The sequence below is a fragment of the Borostomias antarcticus genome (genome assembly GCF_949987555.1).
Source record: "Borostomias antarcticus genome assembly, chromosome: 4".
Lineage (NCBI taxonomy): Eukaryota > Metazoa > Chordata > Actinopteri > Stomiiformes > Stomiidae > Borostomias > Borostomias antarcticus.
This window is the reverse complement of record NC_140237.1, coordinates 27,347,677-27,363,583: the sequence shown is the minus strand read 5'-3', so window position 1 is coordinate 27,363,583 and position 15,907 is coordinate 27,347,677. Positions and strand designations below refer to the sequence as shown.

Below are 15,907 nucleotides of genomic sequence, written 5' to 3'. Positions count from 1 at the left end.
GTGACGAACGAACAAACTAAATAACACACACGACCGAAAATATCCGCTCCGCCAGCGGTCGCTGAGCTGAACATGCAGGCTGAACACACGATCGGGATGACTGGACTAACTCATCATTACCAGACTCCCATTGTTTCTCACTGCCATAGTTTTCACGTTTGGAAATACATGGAAGTGAATGAGCCATAGTTAACCGTCAGCTGCATTCACTTCCATTTATTTCCAAACTCTCTATAGCTCCAAACGCTCTATAGCTCCAAACGCTCTATAGCTCCAAACGCTCTATAGCTCCAAACGCTCTATAGCTCTATAGCTCCAAACACTCTATAGCTCTGAACGCTCTATAGCTCCAAACGCTCTATAGCTCCGAACGCTCTATAGCTCTATAGCTCCAAATGCTCTATAGCTCCGAACGCTCTATAGCTCCAAACGCTCTATAGCTCCAAACGCTCTATAGCTCCAAATGCTCTATAGCTCTATAGCTCCAAACGCTCTATAGCTCTATAGCTCCAAACGCTCTACAGCTCTATAGCTCCAAACGCTCTATAGCTCCGAACACTCTATAGCTCCAAACGCTCTATAGCTCTATAGCTCCAAACGCTCTATAGCTCGCTCGCTCACTTGGTTGGTCATGCGGTAGATCGACAAAAATGTAAACGTGCAAAGCTGCTGTGGACCATGTATAGATCTGAGATTGTGTCACCACAGCTGTGAGGAGAGAGAGAAGAAAAGATTGAGCCAGATTGAAAATGCGTGTAGCTTAACTCTTTAGCTCAATAGCGTTGCTGCTATTGTGAATTCACACTAGTTTTGATGTGCAGTTTGGGGATCCTGCTGGCGTGACACATTTGGCACATTCAATGAGATGGGAACCACTACAGCAGGTGCTGAGTGTTCATCTGAAACACCTCCAGCATTGTTTGTGTGGTTTGTCTTCTCAGGCGCGCCAGCGGGAGAAGATGAACGAGGAGCACAACCGCCGCCTGTCAGAGACGGTGGACAAGCTGCTGTCCGAGTCCAACGAGAGGCTCCAGCTGCACCTGAAGGAGAGGATGTCCGCCCTGGAGGACAAGGTGGGACACAAACGCCTTTATTAATAGATGTTAGGCCCTCTGTTACTAGCCATGTAGGCAGGGGTGGGGGGAAATCCATTCTTAGATGCGTTGCGATTCTCTCTTGAAAGATGCATTGCTCAAAGCATAATTCAGGCCTTCTTCTTCTAACAATGAACAAGGCAATGGGATCAACAATATGGCGTCTACATTCATGTCTAAGGGAGTCGTCCATCCAGGCTATAGTATCTCTGTTCATTTATAGGTTAAAATGGGTTTTCAGTTCTGCCGTGATCATTCTCATGATCTCTAAAGGAAATTAGTAGGCTTTTTAATTTACAATTTGTCTTGAGCTCAGCGTGGCTTGCCTAGTCTTGTTTTAAGGTCAATGTGTATCATGAATATCAAACTCCTATTGGGCCTTTAGTTGAACATTTGAATGTGATTGGTCGTTCAGCCAAAGCCATTACTGAATGTCTCTACCCTCTGTGTAGATTAGAGTCAAGTTGTGTTTTGGTTTCAATCTGCTCTCCTCTATTCCCAGAACGGCCTCATACGGGACCTGGAGCACACGAAGAAGCTGATCGAGGAGGCGCACCATGAAAAGGTCAGCGGACTTAACAGGGAATTTAATACAAATTGTGGAATTGCAAGAATTTCCCATTATTGGCCGTGTTTTGTTCCTCTGGCCTCTCAGGAGCAACTTCTGATCCAGATTGAGACGATGCGGGCCGAGAACGAGCACAGCCGCAGCAGGAGCAACTCACTGCTGCATGGGTATGTGGTCTCCTCCTCCTCCTCCTCCATTTCCTCCTCCTCCTCCTCCTCCATTTCCTCCTCCTCCTCCTCCATTTCCTCCTCCTCCACCTCCTCCTCCTCCTCCATTTCCTCCTCCACCTCCTCCTCCACCTCCACACGCTGGGCTGTGTGTTATGTTCATATCACTTCCCGTTCTCAAACTTGTTTTGGTCCCCCTTTGATAATTGATAATCCCCCCCCCCTGTCTCTCCTCCATGATTCCTCAGACGGTCTCACCTGGGCAGCACGCCAGACTTCAGGTACCCGGTCTCCGCCTCCTCCATGATGGACAGCTACTCCGACCACTACGGCAGCGCGCTGGTGCTACGACGACCGCAGAAGGGCCGGGCCGCCGCCCTGCGAGACGAACCCTCCAAGGTGAGGTGGCTCCACCCACTGTGTGTGTGCGTGTGCGTGTGTGTGCGTGTGCGTGTGCGTGTGTGTGTGCGTGTGCGCGTGTGTGTGTGTGTGTGTGTGTGTGTGTGTCAGTCATGATTGTGTTTGTGAGCCTGTCTCTTCCTGGGCATTTAAAAAATAATTTGACTAGATGGATAGATGTAAATGAAAACTTTATTGATGTACAAGCATAACATGACAATGTAGGTAGTTGTCATGTCATCATAACCATAAAAAACATTGTCTGCGATGTCACATTTTTATAAATGTCCAATGGGGGCTTAGAGAAAGAGCGTTTGTGTGTTTCAGCGTGTCTGTATGCATATGCATGTGCTTCATTGTCCACTGCAGTGGAAATAACTTCATTTATTTCCCCTAATCTGATTTTATGATCTTTCTCTTCTCCCAACCCCCTCTTATATCTTGAGTCCGATTTGACAATGTTCTGTCTCTCTTTCTCCTTTTGCTTCCTATCTGGACATCAGCGGCATGTAAGTTAGTGTGATGATGACTGGGTGATGACTGCCGTTCCAGTGAATGAATGAAACGTTTGTGGAACCTTGTATTCATGTAGTATCTCTTGTTGTTAAATCTGTTCCTCTCTGTCTGATTTCCTCTGTGTGCTTTTCATGCTGCGTTCTTCTTCTCTTTCCTCCCATTCCTCTCTTCAACTCTCCCACCCATCATCTCCATCTCCCTCCCTCTCCTCTTCTCCTCCCTCCCTCTCCTCTTCTCCCTCCTGCTCCTCTTCTCCTCCCTCCCTCTCCTCTTCTCCCTCCTGCTCCTCTTCTCCTCCCTCCCTCCCTCTCCTCTTCTCCTCCCTCCCTCTTCTCCTCCCTCCCTCTCCTCTTCTCCCTCCTGCTCTTCTCCTCCCTCCTGCTCCTCTCCTCTCTCCTGCTCTTGTCTCCTCCCTCCTGCTCCTCTTCTCCCTCCTGCTCCTCTTCTCCTCCCTCCCTCTCCTCTTCTCCCTCCTGCTCCTCTTCTCCTCCCTCCTGCTCCTCTTCTCCTCCCTCCTGCTCCTCTTCTCCTCCCTGCTCCTCTCTCCTCCCTCCTGCTCCTCTTCTCCTCCCTGCTCCTCTCTCCTCCCTCCCTCTCCTCTTCTCCTCTCTCCTGCTCCTCTTCTCCTCCCTCCTGCTCCTCTTCTCCTCCCTCCTGCTGCTCTTCTCTCCTCCCTCCTTCTCCTCTTCTCCTCCCTGCTCCTCTTCTCCTCCCTCCTGCTCCTCTTAACCCTCTCTCCCGTTTGTCTGTTCCTTGTTCCCTCTTTCCTTCTCTTACCCTTTCCTAACTTCCTTCTCCTCTTTTCTCCCTACTGTCCTTCTTTCCCACTCCTTCTAACCCCGTCTGTCCTGCCTCTCTCTCTCTCTCTCTCTCTCTCTCTCCCCCTCATCTCCTCTCTCTCCTCAGGTCCAGACCCTCAACGAGCAGGAGTGGGAACGCGTCCAGCAGGCCAACGTTCTGGCCAACGTGGCCCACGCCTTCGAGAGCGACATGGACGCGTCGGACCTGGAGGACGAGGACCGCGAGACCATCTTCAGCTCTGTGGACCTGCTGTCCCCTGCCGGCCAGGCCGACGCCCAGACCCTGGCGCTGATGCTGCAGGAGCAGCTGGACGCCATCAACAACGAGATCAGGTACCGAAGACACACCAGAGCCTAGACGACAGGATGCACAACACATGCCAACATGGAGATATAAAAGAGGTCCTTTTTGAAGGAACAAATGCACAGTAAACATGTCCCCGACCTGGGATGCATGTTCTTTTGTGGTAAGAAAGAAGTGGAAACAAGGTATTTGGTTCATGAATATGAATATATGAAATTAAATAACCTTTATTTATAGTCGAAGGACACTGAGGTTGCCCTCATTTACAGTGACAATGTGCAGCATGAAATGTTTTAACTGTTATTCATTCAAGCAGCTTGAACAATAATGTCTTCTTGTCCTCCTCACTCGCTCCCTCTAGGATGATCCAGGAGGAGAAGGAGAGCACAGCCATGCGGGCGGAGGAGATCGAGAGCCGGGTGGGCAGCGGGGACAGTCTGGGGGGGCGCTTCCGCTCCCTGGGCTCCATCCCCCCCTCCCTGGGTGGAGGGGACTCACCCCCCGGCTCGGGCAACTCCACCCCCCGACGAATACCCCACAGCCCCAGCAGGGAGATGGAGCGCATGGGCGTCATGACCCTGGTGAGACCACTAGCTCTCTCTCTTCCTTTGTCTCTCCTCTCTCCCTGACCCTGGTGAGACCCACTAGCTCTCTCTCTTCCTCTGTCTCTCCCTGACCCTGGTGAGACCACTAGCTCTCTCTCTTCCTTTGTCTCTCCTCTCTCCCTGACCCTGGTGAGACCCACTAGCTCTCTCTCTTCCTCACTTCCTCATCTCTCTCTTTACTATACCTTACTCACCTTCCCTAATCTCTCTCTTTACTATACCTTACTCACCTTCCCTCATCTCTCTCTGTACTATACCTTACCCACCCTTCCCTCATCTCTCTCTTTACTATACCTTACTCACCTTCCCCCATCTCTCTCTGTACTATACCTTACTCACCTTCCCTCATATCTCTTTACTATACCTTACTCACCCTTCCCTCATCTCTCTCTTTTCTATACCTTACTCACCTTCCCTCATCTCTCTCTTTACTATACCTTACTCACCTTCCCTCATCTCTCTTTACTATACCTTACTCACCTTCCCTCATCTCTCTCTTTACTATACCTTACTCACCTTCCCTCATCTCTCTTTACTATACCTTACTCACCCTTCCCTCATCTCTCTCTTTACTATACCTTACTCACCTTCCCTCATCTCTCTCTGTACTATACCTTACTCACCTTCCCTCATATCTCTTTACTATACCTTACTCACCCTTCCCTCATCTCTCTCTTTTCTATACCTTACTCAACTTCCCTCATCTCTCTCTTGACTATACCTTACTCACCCTTCCCTCATCTCTCTCTTTACTATACCTTACTCACCCTTCCCTCATCTCTCTCTGTACTATACCTTACTCACCTTCCCTCATCTCTCTTTACTATAACTTACTCACCTTCCCTCATCTCTCTCTTTACTATACCTTACTCACCTTCCCTCATCTCTCTCTTTACTATACCTTACTCACCCTTCCCTCATCTCTCTCTTTTCTATACCTTACTCACCTTCCCTCATCTCTCTCTTTACTATACCTTACTCACCTTCCCTCATCTCTCTATAACTTACTCACCTTCCCTCATCTCTCTCTGCACTATACCTTACTCACCTTCCCTCATCTCTCTTTACTATACCTTACTCACCTTCCCTCATCTCTCTCTTTACTATACCTTACTCACCTTCCCTCATCTCTCTCTGTACTATACCTTACTCAGCCTTCCCTCATCTCTCTCTTTACTATACCTTACTCACCTTCCCTCATCTCTCTCTGTACTATACCTTACTCACCTTCCCTCATCTCTCTCTTTACTATACCTTACTCACCTTCCCTCATCTCTCTCTGTACTATACCTTACTCACCTTCCCTCATCTCTCTCTTTACTATACCTTACTCACCCTTTCCTCCTCTCAACATCTCATCCAATTTTAAAGACTTCTTCCAAAATGTTTCTCATCTGCAAAGAGGTCTTGTCTTGGCTAGGGGGGGAGGGGGGGGTAACTCTTCTCAACTACAGTCCAAAAAGCTCTTGTCTAACTCATCTCAACTATGTTTCCTTCATTTGCTTCAGTTCATTTTCAGTTATACAATCTGGAAAGATACTATTGGCCACTAATGCTTATCTGTAACCAATGTTTGTCTTCTTCCCTCATGTGTCAGGAGTTTGAGAAGTGTTTTAACATTCTGGTCCTAGTCGTGTTAACATGCTTGTCCTAGTTGTGTTTTTACATCCTGGTCCTAGTTGTGTTTTAACATCCTGGTCCTAGTTGTGTTAACATGCTTGTCCTAGTTGTGTTTTAACATCCTGGTCCTAGTTGCTGATGTTTTGGTTGCTTTCTGCTCATTCTGCATGTGTGTGTCAGTCTAACATTGTCCATATTTCGTAGCACTACTGCTATGACCCCTATGTGATCCAGAACTCGCTGTCCCACCAGACGGTAGCTTACCTTCCCTACCCCGCAGTGAGGTTTAGCCCCCCCTCGGCCTATAGCTATGCTCCGTGTTTCATCCAGGTACCACCGCCCTCCCCACTGCCCCCCCCCCCCCCCCCCCCCCAGGATGGGTGCAGTCTATTGAGGGGCTTAAACCTGCGTGACATTTGCTTTTAACTACACGTCCCATATACTCGCACATGGCTATTATACCTATAACTGTATAGCCCAGTTAATATAACCGTAACGTAAAATGACCTTAGTTAGATCAGTTTGAAAAAAGGTTGACTCCTTGTCCCCTTTTCCATTTATAGTGCTGGTATATTCCTGCCTTTGCCTTAGATTGGCAGAGGAAAGAAGCGTTGTTTCTCAGAGTAGAGGAATAACTCTCTCTGGGTAGAGGAGTAACTCTCTCTCTGGGTAGAGGAGTAACTCTCCCTCTCAGGGTAGAGGAGTAACTCTCTCTCTCTGGGTAGAGGAGTAACTCTCTCTCTGGGTAGAGGAGTAACTCTCCCTCTCAGGGTAGAGGAGTAACTCTCTCTCTCTGGGTAGAGGAGTAACTCTCTCTCTGGGTAGAGGAGTAACTCTCCCTCTCAGGGTAGAGGAGTAACTCTCTCTCTCTGGGTAGAGGAGTAACTCTCTCTCTCTGGGTAGAGGAGTAGCTCTCTCTCTCAGGGTAGAGGAGTAGCTCTCTCTCTCAGGGTAGAGGAGTAGCTCTCCCTCTCAGGGTAGAGGAGTAGCTCTCTCTCTCTGGGTAGAGGAGTAACTCTCTCTCAGGGTAGAGGAGTAGCTCTCTCTCAGGGTAGAGGAGTAGCTCTCTCTCTCAGGGTAGAGGAGTAACTCTCTCTCTGGGTAGAGGAGTAACTCTCTCTCTGGGTAGAGGAGTAACTCTCTCTCTCTCTCTCTCTCTCTCTCTCAGGGTAGAGGAGTAACTCTCTCTCTCTCTCTCTCTCTCTCTCTCAGGGTAGAGGAGTAACTCTCCCTCTCAGGGTAGAGGAGTAACTCTCTCTCTCTGGGTAGAGGAGTAACTCTCTCTCTCTCTCTCTCTCTCCCTCTCTCTCTGGGTAGAGGAGTAACTCTCTCTGGGTAGAGGAGTAGCTCTCTCTCAGGGTAGAGGAGTAGCTCTCTCTCTCAGGGTAGAGGAGTAGCTCTCTCTCTCTCAGGGTAGAGGAGTAGCTCTCTCTGGGTAGAGGAGTAGCTCTCTCTCTCAGGGTAGAGGAGTAGCTCTCTCTCTCAGGGTAGAGGAGTAGCTCTCTCTCAGGGTAGAGGAGTAGCTCTCTCTCTCTGGGTAGAGGAGTAGCTCTCTCTCAGGGTAGAGGAGTAGCTCTCTCTCTCAGGGTAGAGGAGTAGCTCTCTCTCTCTGGGTAGAGGAGTAACTCTCTCTCTGGGTAGAGGAGTAACTCTCTGGGTAGAGGAGTAGCTCTCTCTCTCTCAGGGTAGAGGAGTAGCTCTCTCTGGGTAGAGGAGTAGCTCTCTCTCTCTGGGTAGAGGAGTAGCTCTCTCTCTCAGGGTAGAGGAGTAGCTATCTCTCTCTGGGTAGAGGAGTAACTCTCTCTCTCTCTGGGTAGAGGAGTAACTCTCTCTCTCTCTGGGTAGAGGAGTAACTCTCTCTCTCTCTGGGTAGAGGAGTAACTCTCTCTCTCTCTGGGTAGAGGAGTAACTCTCTCTCTCTCAGGGTAGAGGAGTAGCTCTCTCTCTCTCTGGGTAGAGGAGTAACTCTCTCTCTCTCTGGGTAGAGGAGTAGCTCTAATGGAAATATCTGCTGTTTTATTTACTCTGGAAATGCTGGCCTGTGAAGAATGCAGGGTGAAAAAAAACACTCTTCCTTTTACATGCCTGGAGGGCACATATTACCCTAGTCAGTTCTATTACCCTAGTCAGTTCTATTACCCTGGTCAGTTCTATTACCCTAGTCAGTTCTATTACCCTAGTCAGTTCTATTACCCTAGTCAGTTCTATTACCCTAGTCAGTTCTATTACCCTGGTCAGTTCTATTACCCTAGTCAGTTCTATTACCCTAGTCAGTTCTATTACCCTAGTCAGTTCTATTACCCTAGTCAGTTGTTCTATTACCCTGGTCAGTTCTATTACCCTAGTCAGGCCTATTACCCTAGTCAGTTCTATTACCCTGGTCAGGTCTATTACCCTGGTCAGTTCTATTACCCTGGTCAGTTCTATTACCCTAGTCAGTTCTATTACCCTGGTCAGTTCTATTACCCTAGTCAGTTCTATTACCCTGGTCAGTTCTATTACCCTGGTCAGTTCTATTACCCTGGTCAGTTCTATTACCCTAGTCAGTTCTATTACCCTGGTCAGGTCTATTACCCTGGTCAGGTCTATTACCCTGGTCAGGCCTATTACCCTAGTCAGTTCTATTACCCTGGTCAGGCCTATTACCCTGGTCAGTTCTATTACCCTAGTCAGTTCTATTACCCTAGTCAGTTATATTACCCTAGTCAGTTCTATTACCCTAGTCAGGCCTATTACCCTAGTCAGGCCTAGGCCTGCTTTTTCAATTCACGTTTGAGCTGCTTTATATTATCCGACTTTCCAAACACTTGACCAGAAGTATTTCATCAACTCCTCCTCAAAAACACCTGGATGCATTAGTGACTATCACCCCAGACCAAAGCTACTAGAACCTACCGCCAAGCAGAACATTAACATGTCCACTGGTGAGAGAAGGCTCCTACAAAAGATCTGTCGTCCACAGTAGAACCTTTATATGTGAATATCAAAGACTGTGAGGACTGTTATTGGACACTGTCAGCACCACTACATGATGCACTTGAGACTCCTGATCGATATGAATATGCACGTTATGTTTACGTGTTATGTGTTTGTTATATGGTTTGTTACTTTTATAAGCCATGTAATCCAAAGACAAACATTTATTCTTACCTCAAAAATGGAAAATAAAACTGTGCTCAACATTAGCACTTGCCTGCTGACATTAACACTTGGTGTGGTAATATGCTGACCTGGTGATATTATCTAGGTAAGAACTCAGGGCCAGGTAATCATGCTCTTCATTTGCATACTTGGGCCGGTGGTTTTAAAAACTACAATTCCCATTGGCTGCTCCAGTGAGCCCGTGGTTGTTAATGCTGTGCTCTACAGGCAAATCTTGTTACTCAATCTGCCAACCCTAACCCACACGGGGAAGCAACCATTTACAACTGTGGAATGACAAAACAGGCCAATCCGTGACTCACATCCTCCATCAGAGCCATGAGAAAAAGTCACAATTCTCCACTTTATTTACAAGCTCCCTCTGTTGAATGTTGAAGCCTATTTGAAGCCTATAATCCCAGTTGTACTCCTGACATGCGATCAGTCTTGTCCGTCCACCGGCTCACAAACATTGAATAGTAACGTTTTGCTTTGATTTGCTTCATTGTTTCAGCTTCAAGGTCCGTGCTTAGTCAAATACATTGTTCAAAATGGTGGTCAGCTTCAGCTCCAATACTAGGATTAAATGCTGATGTTATGGGTCGGTGGTTTTAGCGCCTTGCTAGCTCCATTTTGTTGTAACCAAGCTATCGAGTTTTGTTCTTCTTCTATGGACAGAAACGCTTCTACAAACGTTTAAAAATGTTTTTGTAGGTCTTGTTAAACCCTTAGTGACCAGAGATGATCATGAGCCAGCGATAAACAGACTGATGGTGTTGTGAAGGCATGACCTGAACCTCCACCCAAATTAACACGACCTGAACCTCCACCCAAATTAACACGACCGGAACGCAGAACGGAACGGAAGTCCACCTCCGCATCAGGAGGTCATTTTAATAGAAATAGTTAACTCAGATTCTATTGTAGGATTCCAAACTATTTCATTTAGCTTTGGCTATATCTAAAACTATAGTCACCACAGCTCTACAAGGGTTATGGCCTTCTGTGCTGGACTGCACCCCCCCCCCCCCCCCCCCCCCATCCCTGCTCCCACCTCCCAGAGTGCATTTGCAGTGGTTTTCATGTCTCTTTGCTTCCTCGGACCTGAGACAGACAGAGTGGGGGAAGAGTTATATGCTGTGGGAGAACAGACAGCATGCTGGACTCTATTTGAAAATGTTTATGCTGTTTTCACGTTTAGCGGCCTTTCAATCGTGTCTTGTTTTACTGCATCTGTGCTTTTTGTTTGTATCCGTGTGTGTGTGTGTGAACCGCGATGAGCCCTTGTGGTCATCCGGTGGTGTGTGTGTGTGTGTGTGTTGGTGTGTGTTGGTGTGTGTTGGTGTGTGTTGGTGTGTGTGTGTTGGTGTGTGTGTGAACCGTGATGAGCCCTTGTGATCATCCGGTGGTGGTGGTGGTGGTGGTGTGTGTGTGTGTGTGTGTGTGTGTGTGTGTGTGTTGGTGTGTGTGTGTGTGTGTGTGTGAACCGTGATGAGCCCTTGTGATCATCTGGTGGTGTCACTAACGTCCTCTCTTCTCTCCTCTGCTGCCATGCTTCAGCCTAGTGACCTGCGCAAGCACCGCAGGAAGGTAATCTAGAACCACGCCCCTGTCTGCCCCCCGCTAACCTCTAACCCCCCCCAGCATCTGACCCTCACCCTGCTGCTGCCCCTCCCTAAAACACCCACAAACCTGTCCTCCACAACCTCTACTAACCTTGACTCATTCTCCAGAGGGAAGTAAAAAACCAGTGCACCCATTTGAGCCCATGCTCAAGGCTATGGGTTCACCTCATCTGAGCTCATGCTCAAGGCTATGGGTTCACCTCATCTGAGCCCATGCTCAAGGCTATGGGTTCACCTCATCTGAGCTCATGCTCAAGGCTATGGGTTCACCTCATCTGAGCCCATGCTCAAGGCTATGGGTTCACCTCATCTGAGCCCATGCTCAAGGCTATGGGTTCACCTCATCTGAGCCCATGCTCAAGGCTATGGGTTCACCTCATCTGAGCCCATGCTCAAGGCTATGGGTTCACCTCATCTGAGCCCATGCTCAAGGCTATGGGTTCACCTCATCCAGCACTTAAGTCCCCTGCATCCCAAACGACAGTAAACACACTTCTGCTAATAATCTATCATCGCTGCACCTATTCCCAAAACTACCAGTCCTCAAAGTAGCACCTGCTGTGAATAATTACCCCTTCTACCTAATGGGTCACATTACCACCTGGACTATAGTGAGCAGCATGGCGTACTATTGGTAGCTGAAAAGAAATCGCAAAAGCATTGCTGAAATCCAGTCTAAATGGGAAAAATGTGAACTAACTTGAATGCAATGTGAACTAACGAGAATGCATTACATAGCCTATAGCTAATGTTACCCTATATGGTTACTAACATCAGAAGACATGCAGTAAATTGTGGCTGCATTACTTATGCAGCCTACCTAGAGCAGCAGAAAATATTTTCATTTCATCATCTCTCACTCCCAGTCAGAAAATGTCAGCTAGCTGCGATGCTAATTTTTGCAATGTTAAACTCCATTGAATAATGCATAAGATGTAAGCGCAAAGTCAGCTATTTTGGGCTTTCTGGGTCTTTCAGAAGGCGCGGGAGGTCACATTGGTACTCCCATGTATTTTAAAACACGAAAACTACGGCCGTGAAAAACAATCGGAGTCTGGTAATCATGAGTTGCGATTGTGTATTCTGCCAGATATTTGATCGTTTATTTACATAAAAGAGAACAACAGCCTACCTTATTCAAATTGTTTTTATTATCATTATTTCCAACTAAACAATGTTCTTTATAAAAACAAGATTCGGTCTTCTAAAAGTCTTTTTCAAAAAAAGTCTCAATCAGGGCTGTCTTATATTTGGGTCAGTACGCTACTTAATGTTGTTTTATGTAACGCATTGCTCTTGCTGGCTCTTTGGATTATGTCTGTAGATTTTAAAACTGGGTGAATTATTATTATCATTTGTTACCTTTTCCTCTGCACTCCAACACACACACACACACACACACACACACACACGTCCTTGATTTTTGGGTAAAAGAAAAGGGGGAAAAAAGGTTAGAATGAGAGGCTAACATTGTTTTTCAGCAACTTGCCTCTAGACTGCAACCACCGCTCTACATCTATGAGATGGGCAGGACGCTCTGATAACCAACCTCTCCTCTCCACCCTCCTTCATCATCTCTAAAACTAAATGCTAAGGGTGCTACCTGTTCAGTGTGCTCAGGATGACCTGGTGCTAACGTGACGTACCTCCTCACCCACCTGTCCAGTCTGCTCAGGATGACAAGGCGACCATCAGGTGTGAGACCACGCCCCCCAGCACGCCGCGCTCTATGCACCTGCACAAGGGAGCGATCCACGCCGCCAGCCACGAGGACATCCGCGACCTCCGGGGGTCAGTCCACCTCACACTGCCCACAGCGTTCAGTCCACCTCACACTGCCCACAGCGTTCAGTCCACCTCACACTGCCCACAGCGTTCAGTCCACCTCACACTTCCCACAGCGTTCAGTCCACCTCACAGTGCCCACAGCGTTCAGTCCACCTCACAGTGCCAACAGCGTTCAGTCCACCTCACACTTCCCACAGCGTTCAGTCCACCTCACAGTGCCCACAGCGTTCAGTCCGCCTCACACTGCCCACAGCGTTCATTCCGCCTCACACTGCCCACAGCGTTCAGTCCGCCTCACACTGCCCACAGTAGAGCCTTATTCACACGGGACTGTTACCTGGGGAGCACGGCTCTGCGTAGCTGCTTTGGATCTAAAGTGTGACAGTCTTCGGCAGCAGTGCCGTTTATATAGGCTATTGCTACCGTTTGAAAGAGGAGATAATTTGCTTTCCAATGGTGTAAAATACATTTTATACAACGGATACAATACTATTCCCTGCAGATCCTGGTTCACCTGTTCCACTAATGTAGGGTTCAGGATAAGAGTTCTTAATAAGATGTTCCACTAATGTAGGGTTCAGGATAAGAGTCCTAAAGAAGATGTTCCACTAATGTAGGGTTCCGGAGTCCTGATGGGATTTGAGAAGAAACGAGAGCTGAGTCGTGACTATTGATTAGTAAACTAGGGTTTGGATTTCATAGAAAAAGAGTTGTTTCTTTAAAACTGTGTGTATCTGTCCAGCCTAATGTAGTCTGTGTGTGTCGGTCAGCATGGCGGCCCTCCAGGACGGCCAGGGCAGCGACCCCAGCAGCAGCAACAGCAGCCAGGACTCCCTCAACAAGGCGGCCAAGAAGAAGAGCATCAAGTCCTCCATCGGACGCCTGTTTGGCAAGAAGGAGAAGGGCCGACCAAGCATCCCAGGCAAAGAGTCCCCTAGCCAAGGTGGGTCTGTCACCATGTCCCCCACCTTCTCCTCGATATCCAGCCCCAGCTGGGAGGGGTTGTGTTGAGTGAGAGGGGTTGTGTTGAGTGAGAGGGGTTGTGTTGAGTGAGAGGGGTTGTGTTGAGTGAGAGGGGTTGTGTTGAGTGAGAGGGGTTGTGTTGAGGGGCTGTGTTGAGTGAGAGGGGCTGTGTTGAGTGAGAGGGGCTGTGTTGAGTGAGAGGGGTTGTGTTGAGTGAGAGGGGTTGTGTTGAGTGAGAGGGGTTGTGTTGAGTGAGAGGGGTTGTGTTGAGTGAGAGGGGTTGTGTTGAGTGTGAGGGGCTGTGTTGAGTGAGAGGGGTTGTGTTGAGTGAGAGGGGCTGTGTTGAGTGAGAGGGGTTGTGTTGAGTGAGAGGGGCTGTGTTGAGTGAGAGGGGTTGTGTTGAGGTGCTGAGGTGACGTCAGGGTGTTGAGGTGCTGAGGGGACGTCAGGGTGACCCGTTCTCTCCCCGTTCCCCCAGCTGGAACCCCGGAGGCAGAGAGCGCTCCTAAGGACGGCCTGGGCATGGGCACGCTGGGCGGGCCCGCCGACAAGAACCGGAAACTGCAGAAGAAGTAGGTCCTCCAGCCTCCAGCAGCCAGAGATGGATCTACTAGTGCAGCGGGGCACCATTGCTGGGAGGAGTCAAGGGATGAATGTGTCCCTCACAGTAGATACTCATTAAGGGCACTTATTGTATGAGCACGTGCCTCCTTAGTGCTCTGGCTTTGTACATCAGCGTAAATGTGTCTGGTTTGTTGTAGATGTGGATGTTCTAGAGCTGTTGACGTAGACGCTGCTAAACCAGAGTGTTCATCATAGCGCTGCTCACGCTGCCCATCGCTCTCCACCCCACGCCTCACATGCCCCCAAAACTAGGGACTCAACCTCCTGGGGGACAAACCTGGCCCTTGGTTCAGTAGCCAATGAACCTGAGATATTCTACTCACTTCGTCATGGTTGCCACTTTCATCAGGCATCCATTCCACCCCCAAAGTCCACTACTGTTTAGTTTGAAATAATTAATGATCATAGCTCATTGTTCTAGTTGCTACATTAATCATTTAAACTTTTGATAAATTGTAATATAGTAAGACTTATTCAGTATCAACATAACATATTTCTTTTTTTGTAACCCTAAGTTTGCATTTAGTTTTCCTAGTTTGCATTTAGATATTTTTCATAAGCTTAAGTTCACTTCATTTGCTGACTCGCCCCTCTTTGATCTCATCCCTTCTCATTCCACCTGTAGTCCAAAGACAGGGTAAGTGCCCCCATACTGCCCCCATACTGCCCCCGTACTGCCCCCATACTGCCTGTGCTTTCCCTCCATCCTTTCCTCTGGTCTGCTTGGCATCGCCCTCGCCAGCGTCCCACGGACCCCAAACGCCTGATGGGTTTTCCATACTACCATAAGATTTCAACTAACAGGAATGTGCCTCTTCTTTTGTGACTCCTGTTCTCTGAATCTCTGTTGTAAACTGGAGTAGGATGGTCAGCTTTGGCACATCACCCCGCCGGTGTGCAATAACAATAATACCACAGTTTACACGGCAGGTCACTTGGACCAGGACGTCATTGCCCTGTGTGGCCGAAAGGTCCCCTGGTTCCATTGAAAGGGTCTATAAACTGAGCCTGAACTCAAGCTCAGCCAATGAGCCGCTCCCGTCACCATTAACTCCCTCTTCCCTTTTCCAAAGCTGCACAGACAACATCTTTGCATGAATCCTAAACCCTACTGATATAGCGCTGAATGTGAATGTGTGCTAACGACATACAGAAAAGTCCTAATCCAGTTTCCCAGCATGCCTCAGTCCTGCCGGACATATCCGACACCAGAGAGGAAAGTCTTTCCTTGTTCCAGTACCTCTCCGCTGGTCTTTCTCATCCCACGCCATGGAGGCATAGCTGAGAGAAGGACTCTTTGATCTCTTTAATGCATTCTGAGGTGGAAACTTGGAGAGGGGACGAGTGGAATATGTCTGGCTGTATTCCTCTCTCCTGCTCTCCCTCTCTCTCTCCCTCCCCCTCTCTCTCCCTCTCTCTCCCTCTCTCTCCCTCTCCCCTGCTCTCTCTCTCTCCCTCCATCTCTCTCTCTCTCTCTCTCCCTCCATCTCTCTCTCTCTCTCAGTGCTGTCTCTTCTCAGTACTGGAGGTTCTCAGTTCTGTCTTATTTATTGCCGCATGTTAAGAACCTGTGTGTATCTCTGTCTTTACAACGTGTTGATGGAGGAGGCCGGGGGTTAAAGTGTGTGTGTGTGTGTGTGTGTGTGTGTGTGTGTGTGTGTGTGTGTGTGTGTGTGTGTGTGTGTGTGTGTGT

General features: G+C 48.4%; 1 protein-coding gene across 2 annotated transcripts in view; it reads left to right on the top strand.

Moving 5' to 3' along the window:
- The window catches only part of ppfia1 (PTPRF interacting protein alpha 1), a 67,502-nt gene that overhangs the window by 36,680 nt on the left and 14,915 nt on the right, over nucleotides 1–15,907 (top strand). For both annotated transcript variants that reach the window (XM_084437000.1, XM_084436999.1), the window contains exons 11-19: nucleotides 942–1,073; nucleotides 1,597–1,659; nucleotides 1,750–1,829; nucleotides 2,078–2,228; nucleotides 3,651–3,877; nucleotides 4,210–4,429; nucleotides 12,506–12,630; nucleotides 13,398–13,570; nucleotides 14,069–14,162. In XM_084437000.1, coding sequence (XP_084293126.1) covers nucleotides 942–1,073; nucleotides 1,597–1,659; nucleotides 1,750–1,829; nucleotides 2,078–2,228; nucleotides 3,651–3,877; nucleotides 4,210–4,429; nucleotides 12,506–12,630; nucleotides 13,398–13,570; nucleotides 14,069–14,162 — 1,265 coding nt within the window. The remainder of the gene's footprint in view (nucleotides 1–941; nucleotides 1,074–1,596; nucleotides 1,660–1,749; nucleotides 1,830–2,077; nucleotides 2,229–3,650; nucleotides 3,878–4,209; nucleotides 4,430–12,505; nucleotides 12,631–13,397; nucleotides 13,571–14,068; nucleotides 14,163–15,907) is intronic.